This window comes from Stigmatopora nigra, chromosome 5 (assembly GCF_051989575.1).
Source record: "Stigmatopora nigra isolate UIUO_SnigA chromosome 5, RoL_Snig_1.1, whole genome shotgun sequence".
Lineage (NCBI taxonomy): Eukaryota > Metazoa > Chordata > Actinopteri > Syngnathiformes > Syngnathidae > Stigmatopora > Stigmatopora nigra.
The window spans coordinates 13,422,830-13,441,354 of record NC_135512.1 but is presented as its reverse complement, the minus strand read 5'-3'; the positions used below and the strand labels follow the sequence as shown (position 1 = coordinate 13,441,354).

The following is an 18,525-nucleotide window of genomic DNA, read 5'->3' as shown; positions in this document are numbered from 1 at the left end:
CAGTATATCAGCAGAAACCAAAGTTTGGTGCGAGCTTTACTTGCAATGGATATCATGCTCAATTTCTTACAAACACCTGTGAGAAACAAGGAGCATAGATTTTTGTTTGTTCTCGAGAAGATAGTATAGTCTCCTTAAGCGATGGGGAAATAACTGTCCTGACATATGAGGTCACTTTGCCATGCTGGTATCCCAGCAGCTTGTCCAGAATTCAGAGCCAGATGGAGATGACACATGCACGTGTGTCCCCCCCCGACCCTGAACCTCACTCACCACACACCACCATGCACACACCAACAGACACACAAACTAACAATATTCATGAACCATGCTAGGCATATTATATTTTGGGTTGATGCGTGTAGAGTATCACATGTATATTGATGCCTACGGAAAGATGTGTGGTGAACCAATATGTCAAGAGTCTGGTATAAGTGAAATTGTTTGAGATTAACAAGTTGAAAATGAGTCAATATATATATATATATATATATATATATATATATATATATATATATATATATATATATATATATATATATATATATATATATATATATATATATATATATATATATATATATATATATATATATATATATATATATATATATTATATGCATTGCTTATGCAACTTGACGATCCATTCACATTAGAAAAACTTTTTACACATACAGAACTTTTTAACCATCAGTAATAGTATATACATAATGTGTGACTGCCTGACCAAAAATTTAAATTTTGAGCATATTTTGGCTTAACCTGCCTGTGGACTTAAACTTTTGACGAGGTGATAAACAACCCATTTTATTCATTTGTTTTCTGAAAAATCTAAACAAAAGCAGCAGTCTAAAAATGATCAATCCAATGTTCATCTTCTCGATAACTTCAAGCTTCAATAAATGACAGCCTCTAAGTTATATTTCCAAATCAACAGGTCTCTCCCTTTTTAATTTTCTTTCCCTCCAATGTGACAAAGAGCTGCGGTCGCCAGAGAAGAGATCACCTTCACTCCCTCTGTCACACTGTGAAACCTGCTGCGATTTGGAAAAAACATTCTATTTTTCTGTCATCCCACTCTATTTCTTTCTTTGGGTTTCGGCATGGCTGGGAGTTAATCTTTCTTTTTTACTGCCAGGCGATAGTGGTGCATGACTGTCTGGATCTCTATTCATGCATTCAATCCATCTATCACCTGCTGCCTCTGTCATAGTTCCTCTTCCTCTTTACTTGCCTCTTGTATTTCAGGGGAAAAAATAGCAATCTACTGACACATTAAAACTTTACTGCATCACTGCCTCCATAATTTGGGCCATCTGGAGGAAGCACGATCAGGTTCAAGATCTCACCGCTTTCAATATAATGCAGGTGCACATAGCTTATTGTAGGAGATGAACCCAACCTTAACAGCATGTGTTACATGTTTTCCTTACACCGCATGACAGCAATATTTGCATAAACAGCTTTTGGCAAGTTTTATCCATAAAGCTTTATTTAACAGGCTGTAAAAATTGAATAGAGAGTGGTTCCCATGGTAACATAGAATAAATTTCTCCAAATTACCATAAAACACTAATTAAACAGTCATGTCTGAAGTCCCATTTTGACAAGCACTATATTCACGATACTGAGAAAACAGTCCCTTGGTCAAAAAAAAGACTGGAACCAATAGTATTTTTACACCCGCAGAACAATGTGCTCTCAATGCATTGTGAACTGAGTAGAAATGATCTATGTGCAATTATTTTGAGGATTTTACATGTACTCAATGAGTCATAATGTAGTCAGTGCAACTGTTGTTGCACATAACGGTAAAGGCATATTACATTTCTTATGACAGTATTTATTTTGTTTTTTTTTTTAAATTATGTCCAGCAAGAATTAATGAGGGGAAATGCAGAAATGTTGTAGCAAAGCTGTCAAGGTGCCGTTGATTTTTTTGCATTCAGACTGCTGTTATAACATCTTACTTAAAGGTGCATTGATAACCCTTAGCATTATATATCCATTGTAACAAAATTATTGTTATGACATGCACTGGTGTGAATAATTAGTACAGGCCTCTATTTGTAGTTGTCAAATGACGACTTGTTTAAACTTATTTTTTATCAAATGGGTTTTATTTTGTAGCGATGCTATGGAACATCCTGCAATTAGCTGGGAAATAATTCCAGGCCGACGCACTAACCACTAGTACACCGGGTCGCCTATTGGCAAAACAGTATATCACTAATATTTGAAACATTCTTTAGAATGCAACACAGAGTCGGCTAGATACGACATCTGTTAAATAGTAGCATATATGGGTATAGACAGACACTAGAGGATTGCAGTCACAATGAGGAGGAAGTTTAGCGTGAACACACTCCTGTGAAGCACAATAGTCACGACACAATGCTGCTGAGGAAATTTTTTTAACACGAGGCTATCGCCACAACAACATGGAAATTACAAGGCAAAAAAAAAACACTAAGTCAAAGGTTAGACACTTCACTCCCACATACCTAGGAATAACACAACTGTATTAAAATGAATCAGTAATCAGTATCTTTAGAGTATTTCAGAACAAGGGAAGAAAAATTTGACCAAATCATTTTTCCTTCACTACATTTTTTTTTACACTTGTATGTTATGGTTCTGGGAAAGCACACTGATATGTAGCATATTTAAGTCAGTTCCAAATTGTGCCATCATATTTCCGACAGCCTGTACTTGTTATTTATTGCTCCCAGACTTCCACAGCTCCTATGACTCACTCTGAAGGCCTACTGCAAGCAATTCAACTTTACCACTGTCTGAAGGTGATGATCAAAGATGCACTCCAATTGGCCGTCTGACACAGTCTGACACCAACATCAAATAAATGCATGGCTATTTTTATTTTCCCCAATGTTATTTTTAAGTCTTTTTTTCATCATCACAAAACGTTCCAAATTCCACATCATATAACACAGAAATAATCACACATTTGCAGTAAAAGCTCCAGTCACCGGATAAACCTACCCTTTAACACCCTTAACATAAGTTAATTATGTAGGTAGGCAATTTACAGTATGTGTGGTATGTAAGTCTACCTGACTGCTTAATAGTATGTATTTATGTTTGAACAGTATGCATGTAAGACTATACTCAATATAGTACAGGTGAGTGTATGCACTGCTATATTTGTAAATCATTAAGTGTCAGAATGCAAAGTACCAATAATAGAACGGGAATAGCCCCACAGCTCTGGGGTCCTGGGTTCAAATCCAGGTCATGTTCATCTGTGTGGAGTTTGCATGTTCTCCCTGGGCCTGCGTGGGTTTTCTACCGGATACTCCGGTTTCCTCACACTTTCCAAAAACATGGATGGTAAGCTGATTGGACACTCTAAATTGCCCCTAGGTGTGGTTGTGAGAGTGAATGGTTTTCCGTCTTATTGTGCCCTGCGATCGGCTGGCCACAGATTCAGGGTGTCCCCTGCCTCTGGGATAGGCACCAGCACTCCATGACCCTAATGAGGATAAAGCGGTTCAGAAAATGAGATGATGTGTGTGTGTGTGTGTGTATATATATATATATATATATATATATATATATATATATATATATATATATATATATATATATATATATATATATATATATATATATATATGTATGTATATGTATATATATATATATATATATATATATATATATATATATATATATATATATATATATATATATATATATATATATATATATATATATATATATATATATATATATATATAATCACCTGTGAGTACGAATCAATCGAATTCATCGAACAGTGGATCTAATCATGTGTATGCCCTCTCTAACGTGTGTGTTAGTCATGCGGAGAATGTGACTGCTGCACAGGCGCCAACGGGCAAGCAGGGCAACAACCCCGTCGTCCTGGAGGCGAGCAATTCCAAAGCTGCTCTATGCATCAACAAAGCCCTGTTCATTCACACCCCATGTGGCAAAGTTAAAAAACAAAAGTAATTTAAAAATATTATTACTAAGCTCTATTCATGTATGTTACATATTTGAACGGTGAGGGTATTTATAAATACACTAAAGTAAATGCTTTTCATTTCTGATTTAAAGAAAGATTGAAACACATTTTCGCTAAACAGATGTATATGCCTGTCAAAGTGATGACAGTGGGACACCACTGACTGTAGAAGCTGTCAGCTCTCATCAACATGCAGGACTCAGGCAGTAATACATATGTTTATCCTTACACAGCAGGGAATTTTCTTATGTCAAATAAGAAGAATCTATTCTGATCAGGGAGGGATCAAATATAATAGTGCCTTTGGAGTATGTCGTTTGCACAGCTAATTGCTTCAACTCCAACCAACTCGACCCACGACCCCTCCGCCATAATAAAAATGTTCAAATGCAGCAAATGTTCACTGCAGAGAAGAGTTCTCCCTATTTAAATCACATTCAAAACACTTCCAGCCAATCTTTTTCTCAGTCAATATATTTCTGAAATAGATGCCGTGTTCTATCACTGGGCTCTGACGACTTACTACAACCTTGAAATACACATGCGTATACCATTATTACACTCCAATTACTCGTGAATGCAATATTACAGAAGTATTGCCTCACAACAGTGTAAACATGGCGTGTGATGTTACACTTTGATATGGATAGAGTAGGTCTCATCGTTGCTAGTGTTTTAAAGGAGCGTGAGGTTGGCTTAGAAAAAGGGTTGACCGAATCCCACCCTCCCGGGATCCATCCCAGCACCACAACCGAGTGACAAGCACCCATGCAACAACTGACACATGGCCAGCAGTGTGACTTTACTCAATGTGTGGCCTTCAATGGGCATCTGTGCCACTTATCTTATCAACATTTTTCCTAGTTGTTTGAGCATGTGAAATAAATGGTGATAGTTAGCCCCCTGAACTAAGGGGTTTGGAACATTAATGATCAAGTCATACAATACAGTGTGTTTGAAAGCTATCTATGAACCGTACTTTCTTCAGAATCAACTTTTACGTTATATTTGGCTGAGATTATTGTACAGAAATTGCAGTACCTTGAATAAGTTATTTTGAGTTGGTGGGTTAAGGACTAAAAATGGGTCACAGACCTACTTGGGGTGGATTTGGAATGATAGTAAAAATAAATCAGTGTGCGCTATTACATGGTGAAATCTGCAATTTACTTGTAGCAAATCACTTATTGGCAACGTGTAACCTACAGGAAACAATAATAACCTTCTACCTTCTACAGGTAAATTCTGAAATGTAATTTTTATCAGTTTCCCTAAGAAAATACAAAATAAATCAGGCTTCAAGGATTGATAGATACCATGCTAAACAGCTTCAACGTTTTAAAATGGTCGGTTTATGAATGACAGAGGTTTAAGATTTGAAAGTTACTCCCTCAAGGAGAAAAAGAACAGCACTATCCTAAGTGGCGACTTGACTTGTCCTGATGAGCCGAGTCACGAGGATAAACATCGAGGGGAGACAGAATTTGACTAGAACTTTTGGTAACGGATAAATTATTATTTTAATGTCATGTCTAATGTAATGTTTTGACCCACTATCAATCACGCTTAATTTAATGAAATCACAGGATACATTAATTTCCAATCATCAACTCAAATCATGGCCCATTGGGTTTTTCTCTACTTTTTTTCTTAAAATAAAGCAATGGGCCAGTCCTGTTTGCTGTTACTTGATTAAAACAAAATTAACAAACCGACTATAGTGGGAACAGCTAGATTCACATCAATCTAAAACATGTCATTAAGTGTGCAAGTTCCATGTTTAGCAGAAGTATTAATATCGGATGTTAATGCATCAGTTCTGTACAGTGATATTAATATTACACTGTGAGACTGTGTAAATCACGTTATTGTTATTTTGTCTCAAGCTTAATACACAATACACTGTTTGTCACTTGCTCACCTGCAATCACAGAGCAGCTTTCAAACAAACTATTTAATTAATGTGCTGCAGCCTTCTGTTCTATTTTTGGTGTTTATGAATTACGTCTTTACGTGACTTGATCTATTTGTTTTTGTTGCATTGTAAAAGCCAAGTCCTATTATTCTTGATATCCATTAGAACAAATGACCATACATATACTAAGAGGTATTTTTATCTGAAAAAAAATTAAATTGAGGAAATGAATTATTCAACCATGGCATGAAAACGAGTGGTTAAAATGCCCACCGATATATGGTTTAAAACCCGGCTCAAACCTTCCTATGTGAAGTTTGTATATTCACCACCTGACAGTATGGGTTTTCTCGTCATACTCTGGTTTCCTCCCAAATTCTAAAAGCTTATAAATTAGTCTTATTGAACAATCTGTAAGCATAAGTGAGTGCGTGAAAGGTTGATGGTATTGTGATTGGCTGGCAACTCATTCAAGATGCATCCCACCTTCTGCCCAGCGCTAGAAGGGATAGGCTCCAGCACCCCTGCAATCCTGGTGAGAAGAAGTGGCACGGAGGATAATGGACACAGCAGTAACAGTCTCCTCCAGGCAAAAAGGCCAAGGAGCACAAACCAGTTTAATGTTAGTTTTTCTCGGCATCCGTTGACCCTTATCTCCATGCACGCAAGTTCAGTTTAAAAATTGTTACATGAGCATTATTTAGCAGTTTGACTAGAGGCATTTTGGTCCAACAGTGCCTTATTTACTGTATATTGAGTTTGACAGGCAACCAGTCCATGCTGTGCCTCATCGTTTGCCTATACTAAACATGCAGGGACACCAGCACTACTTTGACCCTAACGAGGGCTTGCACTATCAGAAATGGATGGGTATCCCCTGCCTCTGGCCCATAGTCAGCTTGGATAGGCTCCAGCACCCCTTGAGAACTTTGTGAGGATGAAAGTGAAAATGAACTATGAACAATCTATTAGTCATGGGTTTTTGAAATAAAAATGATGAGTTTGATTTGGTGCATGGCAATGATGCTCCGATGAGGATAAAGCGGTTCAGAAAATGAATGAATGAATGGCTAAACGGGATATGTAGCATGTACAGTAAGCAAATGAAATACTATATTTTGGTGCAGAAGATAAAGAAATCATGCTGACTTGACACTGAGATTGTGTATACAGTCTCAAGTGCTGCAAATGGCTGACCACCTATTCAGGATGTTGTCCCCCGCTTGGTGCCTGTAGTTGGCTGGGATAGTCTCCAGCACCCCCCGCGACCCCGGTAAGGATAAGTGGTACAGAAAATGGCTGAAGAACTGTCTCAAGTGGCTCAGGGCTCAACACTGTCACATGGCGCATCTCATCACTCTTTTCCATTCTAATAGTCAATGACCTATGAGCTGAAACAGACAGAACAGGAAACCAGCAGATGTCTGTTGGTTCAGTTTATATTTATTTATTTCCCTCCTTAGTATTGCAATTCTGTTTTTTAATGCACCATATGTTACTATCAAACAAAACAGAGTTTACTGTGCAGTCATTTAGAGTTTTCTGAATTTATCAGTCAGAGAGAGAGACAACAGTAAAATTCAGAACACTGTTCATTGATAGACTCCAAATATTTAAATTAGCAAATCATGAATGGATGGGCGGTTTTTAAAGACTTGCTGTAGCACTCACATTAAAAAAATGCTATTTTCACAGAATAGTCCGATCAGAGGCTGCTGGGAAATTTTCCCCATTAGAATGCTGTTTATGCTGCCCACTGCAACACATAGAGCGATCAAGAAAGGAGAAAGACACCCCTCCATCTCCTAGGATACTGTCACATATTGCACAACCTCTTTTGGAATAACTGAACAAAGCTTGAGTTTTGGGGAGTTATTCAAAACATTAAGTTAAGTTAAGTTATTGTAACAACCATCACGTGTCATATATTTAAATTTACTCTGACTACACCAAAGGTCATGTTAAAAATTTCAATGAACTTAAGTATTTACTAAAAAGCTCCTATATGTGGTTAGTTGTGGCGTTGGGACCAAGATTTGATTAAAAAAAGTTAAAGGAATGCCTTTTTGTGGGGGTTGGAGTTATTCAAAACATTTAGTATAATTATATTATCCATCACGTGTGATATTTTTAAATTTGCTCTGGCAACACCAAAGGTCAATGACCTTAAGTATAAACTAAAAAGCTCCTACATGTGGTGACTTGTGGCGTTTAGCCCAAGATTTTTTTGTAAGTTAAATTAATGCCTTTTTAGGGGGTTCATAAGCGCTATTGTTTAACATTTTAAATAAATAGAAAAAAGTTTTTGACATAAATGTTTTTCATTAGGTAACAAATGTTCTATATTTAGACCTGAGGACACAATGCTGGATTTTGAAATTGAAATGGCTAATATGGTGGCTGCCCTTGAAAAGGTACTCTCATGCTTTGTTTTAGGTGTGTGTGCGTGGGGGGGGGGGGGTGTATGTGTGTGTGTGTGCGTGTGTGTGTGTGTGTGAGTGGAGAGGTTAATATTTTCGGTGTGTTGGTTACACGAAAGAACTTGCACTTATACTTCCTCAGCTTCTCAGCCTACTGCTGAGTGTGAAACACCTTCCTAGATTCCTGTCCTGTTGTTTCATTATTTCATTGGTCACCACTGATCATGCAGTCAGAATTGAATTTATGTTTTTTTGTAATTATACAAGTATAATGGGAGTTAAAGCTTTCACCTACAGACATTCTATGCCCTGAAGGCTCAACTGAAGTTTGCTACTGATTACTTGGACAACGATAGGACCTGCTGGAAGAAAGTTCTGTGGTCAGACGAAACAAAAATCGAGCTGCTTGGCCACAATGCTAAGCAATATGTTTGGAGGACAAAAGGTGAGGCCTTTAACCCCAAGTACACAATGGCTACCATCAAGCACGATGGTGGTAATGTTATGCTCTGGGGCTGTTTAGCTACCAATGGAACTGGTGCTTTACAGAGAGTAAGTGGGATAATGAAGAAGGAAGATTACCTTCAAATTTTCAAGATAACCTCAAGTCTTTAGCCCAAAGTTTGGGTCTTGGGCGCAGTTGGGTGTTCCAACAGGACAATGACCCCAAACACACATCAAAAGTGGAAATGGAATGGCTAAATCAGGCTCGAATTAAGGTTTTCGAATGGCCTTCCCAATGTGCTGACTTAACCCCCATTGAGAACTTGTTAACAATGCTGAAGAAAACAAGCCCATGTCAGAAAGCCATCAAATCCAACTGAACTGCGCCCATTCTGTCAAGAGGAGTGGTCAAAGATTCAATCAGAAACTTGTGGATGGCTATGAAAAGCGCCTAATTGAAGTGAAAATGGCCAAGGGACATGTTACCAAATATTAGTGCTGCTGTATGTATATTTTTGACCTAGCAGATTTGATAACTTTTTTCTGTTCACCCATAATAAAGTCATAAAAGAACCAAACTTCATGAATGGTTTTTGTGACAAGGAAGTATCTGTTCCAATCACTCTATCAGAGAAAAATCAGAGTTGTAGAAATAACTGCAAACTCAATAGAGCCATGACATTTTGTTCTTCACAAGTGTATGTAAACTTTTGACCACAACTGTATATGTATACACATATACATACATAAAAATATTTAAATAATCTGAATAAAAAAACATTTTTATCATGTTACTAGCAGCAAAGGGGCTCAGATGTGACCCTTCTATTGTCCTTGTGGTTTGACAAGTCACTTCATACACCAGACACGTTGTCAGTAGGGACAATGCTTGACTTGCTGCCACAACAGGCAATGGTTGTATTTTATGTACACTATACCTGTCACGATTTATGCATACATGAATACAATATTAAAAAAAAACACTGAGTGTTTCGACACAAATATAGTTATGGTGACTTCTTTACTTATCATGCATTTGGTAATTGTTGACATGAGACTGGTTTCAAGCAGTTTCATGCAGTCTTTGTACCTCCAGGAGGGTATGTGCTGTCCCAAAAATGACTGTCCTTAACGGCTTTCCACCTCCTCCAGAATTACTATAGATCTACCATGAGTTTTGGAGTTGTGATCAGGCTCACAGAGGATTATGCCCACAGTAATTATGTTTCAATGTATATACGCTATGGTGTGCAGGTTCGCTCGGCTGACTTTGGCAGGTGTGGGCTCGATTCCTGCTGGGGGCAGTATGATTCTAAGTGTGGATGGCCGTTTGTCTCTCCGTGTCCTCTATGGCTAAATAGCGACCAGTCTAGGTTGTATTCTGTCACCCTAGGCCAGCTGAGATAGGCTCCGGCAATCCCCTCAACACTTAGTAGGATGTACGGTATAGAAGGTAAATGAACGACTGTATATATGCTTATTTACCACCACTAATCCACGGCTTCATCAACACAATCTCAAGCTACCCCTTCATTCAGCATCACTGTACATCAGATGTACTGATATATGTGTCCTTCTTACAATCTCTGGGACGCCTTCCTCCATTGGCCCATCACCATGACGATGGGAGCCGGTTTCACGGATGCAGTCACTAGGCAACCAGCAGCAGCAGTCATGGTGCTATCTTGTAAAAGGAGCAGCTGAGATCCTGATCCAGTATTGTTTGCAAGCCACATGCATTTTTCCTCTAAGCGGAGAATCTAGTCATATGTCTAACATGCATTTAACAGATCCTTATAATAAACCTGCTTAATTTAGACTGTGAGAGAGACATCCATAGTGAAACAAATGTAGCTAGAACAAGCAATATGGAATCAAGATGATGCTGTCATAATAGCAGTATATTTAGAAAAATGATTTATATAGACTCCCCGCCACTCAATTATCATCGTAGCAAAGGCACCGGAAGCATGTTAGTATGATTAAGTCAGCTTAAAGCACCTCTATTTCATCGCTGTAATGACAGAAAGGCTAATTTCAAGGGACCAACCAAGGACGAAGCACTGAGTATGCAGCGAGACATGAAAGCAAAACACTCCATTATTAAACAAATGCCCATAGATAAAGATCATGCACGTTGGCCTCCAAAATAGATGACAAATAGGCTAGGCGGTGATCACTGATGGGAGTCCTAAATTGAGTGTTCAATGTCAAAAATACTGGGAGCCATGTTATATTCATCCATTTTCTTAACTGCTTTATCCTCATTAGGGTCGGACCGACCTGGTTTCGAACCCAGAGCCCCAAAGCTGTGAGGCCGACATGCTCACCACTTGGCTCTCTGGGCCAACCCCAGCATATTATAGTATATGTATATATATATATTTTTAAGAATATACCAGTTAGCAAAACTCATCATCTCTTCTCTGGGAGGGAAAATAGATAAATTGTTGCTAGAGAAGATCACATAAATAAACCATTCCCAAAATAGAATAATGGGCAGTTTTCAAATGCTTCAAAATGAGGACATTAGAAGCAAGTAGAAAGGCCGGCGAGAAATATTTATTAATAGACTCCATCTACTGTATGAGCCAGTGCAGACAAAGGAACATTGAAATGTATTGCAATGAAGATGGTAATTAAATATTCCCTTTGATTAGAAGCAGCTTTTTGTGTACATTATTTTAGTGACCTGCAAATCACAGAGACACACTGCAATCTGGCTAATAAGACAGAAGCATATGCTTTCCCACTACAAACTGCAACAAAAGTGGTATGATTTCAACTTGAAGTGCCATAAACTATTATGCAGTGGCAGTTGGGTTTCATAAAAGGGGACAGAGACTGCTATGGTTATTAAGCTAATTATCTATAAAACCTCTGAGGGTACCATTTATCAGGTGTAGGTACACAACAGAATTGTGGTTGGAACTTTATTTGGTTACATGCTCCAGACTCGATCAAATTATACTGCATCAGACCCCCTCACAAACGCTAACAAAACACACGTACACGCTCATACTGCAGTCATGCTTGCTTCTTTGAATTCTTAGAAAGGTATGCGAAGTGAAATTGATGAGTTCAAGAGATCAAATAAACAGACACCTTCTGTCCAGTGTTTATCAACACAATGCCAATTGATTCTGCAGCCTGTTGCAAGGCCTTAGAAATATGATTGAAAGAAAATGAATCAATTTTCCAGTATATGTATACCAAGTGCCATTGATGACGGCACGATATATGTATTGTTGTTATTGTAACAATGGAGGACTGTTTTATCACACAAACGATGCACCAATTAATGTATTTTAACCATAATTCTTGTATCCCATGCACCATGCTAAAAATTATATATATTTATATATAAAATATTATCTCATCCTTCACAATGTATCCCCAACTCATGTAAGATAAATGTGGCACCTTACGTTGCAAAGTAGAATAGTTATCCATCCTTTGGACTATCAGTGCAGAATCCAATTTGCAGTAAAAAAAGGGAAGAAAAACGGGAAGGAAAAAAAATAGTGGTCCTGCAGACAGGCAGTGTTGGATCACTCAGACGAACCGAGCCGAGGTGACTCGAAGACAGGCACCTTGACCCAGTCCACCAGCCGCATCTTTAACGCCCCCGTAGCCCGAGAGCGAAGATGAGCTCATCAGTCCGGCTCGTCACCATCACCGCGAGGTGGTTTAAATCCAGCTGGTGTCACCAGTCAGATGCCTCCAGTCAGTATATGAAATGGAGATAAATTATTAAACGCAGCCCGCTAAGGGTCCATGAAAGACAATTCAACATGCACTAAAGAGGAGGAGATAGATCTTGTAAGCTGCGCGGGGGAAAGCTATGTCCTTCTGCACGAGACCGCTGCATACAGCAGGAGCGTCTCCTCCCATCTATCTCCGAGAGAGGGAGGGAGGGAGGGAGGGATAGAGGGTGGAGGTAGGGGGGAGGCTGGAAACGGACCGGGCAGATGGATAAAGATGGAATGAGGACGTAGCTATGTTTGTGCGTGAGTCTGCATGGTCAAGTTTAGTGTATGTGCTGTTAAAGCTTAATGCTGTTTAAGCTAAATGTGCCAGGAAAAAAAAGGTGTTAATCTTCTTTTATCATGATCGCTTCTCCACACACTCATCTCATCTCATTTTCTGAAAATTCATTAGAGTCGGTGCTAGAGCCTATCCAAGCTGAATTTCGGTGTCAGAGGTTGGGGACACCCTAAATTGGTGGCCAACCAATCGCAGACCACAAGGAGACGGACAACCGTGCACAATCACACCCATACCTATGGGCAATTGAGAGTGTCCAATCAGCCTACCATGCATGTTTAGTACCCAGAGGAAACCCACGCAGGCTCGGGGAGAATATGCAAACTCCACAGAAGTGGACCGACCTGGGCTTGAAGCTAGGTCCCCATATTAACTGCTTTAATTAAAGCTATGACTTCCATACCAGATCAGTCGAGACCCACGTTAACGAGCCTTTGATGCTGTAGGACAACAGGGTGCTGGTGAAAATTCGACTACACTTGATCGGAAAAGTAGAGGAGTAAATATGTGTTCATAGAAAGAGATAGGAGCGCAACACCAGGAGTCTCAGATTGCGAGTACTGACTTTTAATATTAGAACTATGATATAAAAAGGCAGAGAGACAGTTAACATGATGCAGAGGAGGAAAGTAGACACACTATGATTCCACAAGACCAAGTGAGTAGGTATTAAAGTAAGAGGTGAAGAAGCAGGGTTCAAGTTGTTCTGTCATTGTGTAGACAGTGGAGAAATGGAATTGTGCTATCTTGAACGAAGAGTTTATTAGGAATGTCCTGAGGGTAAAAAGAGTGCCAGATAGAGTGATGACTTTGAAACTAGGAATTGAAGGTGAAATTATAAATGTTGTTATTGAGAATGCTCTATAATTAACATAAAATAACACGCAATGCCTTGTTGCTTCTACATGATGTTTACAAAACTATCATTTGTAAAATTTTCACTTCCTGCAGGGATGGGTTTCGCACCTCTATTTATTGGAACAGTTGGTATGCCCCGTTATTTACTACAGCAGCGCCATTTTTTAAGGTGAGAAAAAAGAAAACGTTTCACGTTTGTCCATTTGCTCTTACAAATGTCTTTGTCCCACTTCTGACACTATGTTGTTGTTCTATTTTTTAGGGGGGTCACAGACAATTGCAATGCAAATCACTTTTTTTTCATCACTTAATTTTTTCGGGAAACAAAAACTTCAACAATCCAACCGAAACAGTTTCTGGCTATTTCTCAGATATCCTTATGGCATATAGTAATTGTCTCGGCTTGGGCCTAAGTTTTTAGCAGTTATTCTCAAACTGATTTCATTTAGATTTAGAAGAAAATTGTAAAATTAACCTTACAGGATCTTTAAGTGAACAGGAGCCTACAAACTGAATAGAAACTGCTATGCGTCCAGTCATAGAACTTTACAGAAGCCCAGGAAAGAATCAAGAAGCTGCGGGTGCCCAAAATGGTGAGTGGTTGTGCCTATGTAAATCAGAGACAAGAAACCCAAAGAGTTTATTTGGGATAAACGTGGTTCTTTCTGTTTCCAAAGCCAAGATTGCATCTTGAATGGTGGCTTCAGTGGATAAAGGATATGATAGGGCCAAAAATAAAATACAAATACAAAACACAAATTAAAATGTATAAATGTGGATATTATAGCTGTAGTTACAATTCTCAAATATGTTACAACAAGGGCATCACAATGACATAATGACAAGTTATAGCTGTTTCATTAACTAGGTAGTTAACTTCACTTTGTTCCCCCTATGACTGCCCTAACATTAAACCGATACTTTCTATTTTTAAGTAAGCATAGTGTCCAATTAAGCACCTTGAATATATTTTATTTTTCATCCAACATCTTGTGCAGGGACAACTTACTAACCCAGCCGCTTTCTTGTTGTAAATGTAACCTTTAAACTATTTGCCCCAATAGTTTGTGACATTTTTTTCATCTCATTTTCTCACTAGGATCACGAGGGGTGCTGGAGCCTATCCCAGTTGACTTCGGGCCAGAGGCAGGGGACACCCTGAATTGGTGGCCAGCCAATCACAGGGCACAACAAAACAAACAACCATTCACGCTCACACTCATACCAAGGGGCAATTTAGAGTGTCCAATCAGCCTACCATGCATGTTTTTGGAATGTGGGCGAATATCCAGAGCAAACCCATGCAGACCTGGAGAACATGCAAATTCCACACATGTGGACTAACCTGGGTTCAAACCCAGATCTCCCAATGTGAGGATGACACGCTAACCACTCAGCAGCCGACCACCTGACATTTTTTTATGTTTTAAATCTAACCTTCCACTACATATTGGCCATATTGGTATTTGCCTTAATATGGAAGATTTCGCACCAGTATCACTCTGAAATAAATCACTAAAAACTCTCCTTTAAATGTTTTTCTGAAAAGGATGGGAAGGTGAAAAGAATGAAGAATGGAAAGCAACTCGGTCCTGATGATATAGTATAGTAATTGTCTATGGGATGGAGCTGAGGTGTTTCCGACTGGGATATTTAACAAGATCTTACATGGTGAGAAGATGCCTGAGGAAAAGAGGGGAAGTGTGCTGGTGCCCATTTTTAAAAACAAGGTAAAAATGCTTTGGCAAGTGAAGAGGAATGCAGCTGATAAGCCAGACAATTCAGTTAAGGGGAAGAGTGTTTCAGGCTCAACTAATGGCAGAGGTGAGAATTTGTGAACAACAGGTTAGGGTTTCATGCACAAAGGAAGTATCAGATCTGATCGTGTATTTGCATTGCAGATGTTAGTAAAAATGATGTACCCTAACGCAGTTTGGGGTATCTATGATGATGAGTGTAAAACTGGTGAGTCCTGCTGTCGCTTTGTCAGAGGAGTTTAAAGTGAGCCATTTCTACTTCGATATGGTGAATAATAGACTGACAGACCAGATGAGACAGGAATTTCCATTTACTATGTTGTTCATAGATAACATTGTGATCGATAGTGAGAGACGGGAATGGGTGGAGGGGAAGGAGTTTTTGTCCTAGAAAGAGGAGGAATGAAAGCAAGACGCAGAATACGTGTATGTATGAATGAGATGGAACAAAGTGAGAGAGTGAGGTTACAGGGAGAAAAGAGAAATAATTTGGAGAGGCTCAAACACTGGGGGTCAACAGTCCAAAGTATGTGTAAGCAAGCTGAAATAGACGGAAAATAGGGTCAGGTTTTATATGTGATAAAAGAGTTTTAGTTCAAATAAAAATAACTATTTGATGAGAACAGGGTTGTTGTTTGATCTAGATATAATGTTGCTGAGGAAAGTGCAGGAAGCAGTGCTAGATGTAGCAGAGTATAAGATGCTAAGGATCTCTTTGGGACTGATCAAAATGGAGAGAATCAGGAATGAGTTCATCAGAGAGAGAGAGTTACATGTTGGGAAGATTAGAAGATAGTCAGAGATGCCAGACTGAAATGGTTTGGATGTATCCAGAGATGAAATAGTGAATATATTCGACAACAGATGCTAAGCCTCTCTAACTGCCAACCAGGTGGCTTAGAGGAAGAACAAAAACAAGTTCAAGGATGTTGTAAGCGAGAAGATGAAGGTGATTGGTGTCGGAGAAGAGGATTCAGAAGACATGGTTAGAGAGAAGAAACAGAATTGCAGTGGTGACACCTGAAGGGAAAAGTTTAAATGAAAAAAAAATACATTAATCTCTTTATAATTTCTTTTTGGAGAAGCCACCTTTATGTGTTTTTCTTCTTACTCTAAGAGTGTGTCGGAAGGTATATTGAGCCTCTAGACTGGATGTTGTTTCTTAATCCGGCATTTTGTGAATGGGAGTTGCTAGGAAACTGGAGAGCAGTGCATCACAGAGAGCTTATATCAATCCATGTATCCAACGGTAGATAAGTGTATCTATCTATCTATTCCTCCATCCATTGTTTTTGATCCAGACTCACCCTTCAATTTTCGTTCTGGGAATCGTCTATGATTCATATGTACTGAATATTACATCATATTTTCTGCTGGCACTGCAACATTCTGCCTCTCACTTCTATCAATCCCTACTTTATAGATAGACAACTTGACACACGCAATTATATCGTTTCCGTGGGAGAATTTAACGCAGTGACAAAAAGAAGCACTTTGTTGAAAAAAAATTAGATTGCTACATTGTATAAACAAGTATATAAACTTGTCAGACAGCGTAAACCAAGGGTGTCAAACTCGGGTTGGTTCGCGGGCCACATTAACGTCAATGCCATTTCAAGTGGGCCGGACCATTTCAGATCTAATATCTTGATTTTTTTCTATATTGGATTAAAAGAACTGGATTAAAAAAGCCCTAATTAGTCAATTTTTTATATCTTAAACAATGGTTATTTGAGCTTTTTTTTCTCAGTAATGGAAATGTCCTTTAATCATGTTTTTTTGGAAAACGGAAAATATTTGTATATTTATTTTTAGATTTTACAAAATGCTTTTTGAACTAAAAACACAAAAGAAAAAAAATGGATGAAAAAATTGCAGTGATTGATTTTAAAAAGGGGGAAATCAGAAAATGTAATGTACATCTATAATCATTCGAATTTGATCTTAAGACAGTAAGTCGGCACTGATATTTACTTTCTCGGGCCGCACAAAATGAGGCGGTGGGCCAGATTTGGACACCGGGCCGGCACTTTGACACCTGTGGCATATACTGTTGACTGTAACTCATATGACATTAAAGCAATGACCTGATTCAACACATGTTGTGAGAAGAGTAGCTAAAGGATCCACAATGTCTCATTAGCAGACCCAACCAATTCCATTACATATATGTTTTTGTAACATGCAGCTTTTATAACTATACAGTACATATTCAAATATTTTTTTAAATCTCTCCTTTTAAAAAATCCACGATTTCGTAGTCGTGATGCAGACGCAACGTAGCAAGCCAGGTGTGTTTTCCCGAGTAACACCTGCAAAGCTTTGCCAGAAGTTTTGTCAAACTTCATCAAAAACTCTGGAGAAGTCACAAATGAATAAGACTCCATCTGATGCTATGTGATGCTTAAAAAAAGACAATTTTTAAAAAGATGAACATCCACTGTTTGCTACGACAAGAGGATTCGACGGGAAATAGCATTCATGGGCTTTCAACCAACAGTCGAAAGACTTTATGCCTAGCTTTAAGTCTTTAAACTTAGTTTTAATTTAGAAAGGAACGATTTAAAGTTTTTTTGGCCTATTGTATGCCTTTTTCTTTTTGCTATATAAGCACGAAACAATACCCAAGCATAGGCATTCAGGAATCACAATAACATGTTCAAACATTTAAAATACACCGTTACTGCATTCAGGGTAGTTTGCAGATTGTTATTTTCTCGCACAGATTACAACATCAATTTCCCAACATTACCAAGGCTGGCAAAATTTGAAATTGCTTGCTAAAAGTGGATATATACATGATTTTCTCATTTGAATGTTCTTGTAATATGGTCCCAGGAGTTTTTTCCTTGTGTTTTTTTCTCCCATACTTTAGCCATTAAGTAGCACGGGCGGGAGAGGCAGTCACAAAGAATCATTTGTCAGTGCTTCATCTACCATGAAATATTCTCTGCAACGTCGGCATTGTTTGGTAAAAAAAAAGTCATTACAGTAAATTCCACTCACAAAAGGAGTTATTTTTAAAGCAGCAGCCAACAGCATATATGGAAAGTGCTGTGAATAAAAACATATGAGAAG

The 18,525-nt window shown here is 38.5% G+C and overlaps 1 protein-coding gene across 10 annotated transcripts in view; it reads right to left on the bottom strand.

Moving 5' to 3' along the window:
* The window catches only part of lrrc7 (leucine rich repeat containing 7), a 73,457-nt gene that overhangs the window by 43,376 nt on the left and 11,556 nt on the right, over window positions 1-18,525 (bottom strand). For 6 of the 10 annotated variants that reach the window (XM_077717087.1, XM_077717094.1, XM_077717095.1 and 3 more), the window contains exon 1: window positions 12,214-12,645. The exons of 1 other annotated variant lie outside the window; for it this stretch is intronic. In XM_077717087.1, coding sequence (XP_077573213.1) covers window positions 12,214-12,238 — 25 coding nt within the window. In that variant the 5' untranslated portion in view covers window positions 12,239-12,645. Of the gene's footprint in view, window positions 1-12,213; window positions 12,647-18,525 lie in introns of those variants that run through there. 3 more of the 10 variants (XM_077717092.1, XM_077717091.1, XM_077717090.1) reach the window with 1 other exon arrangement.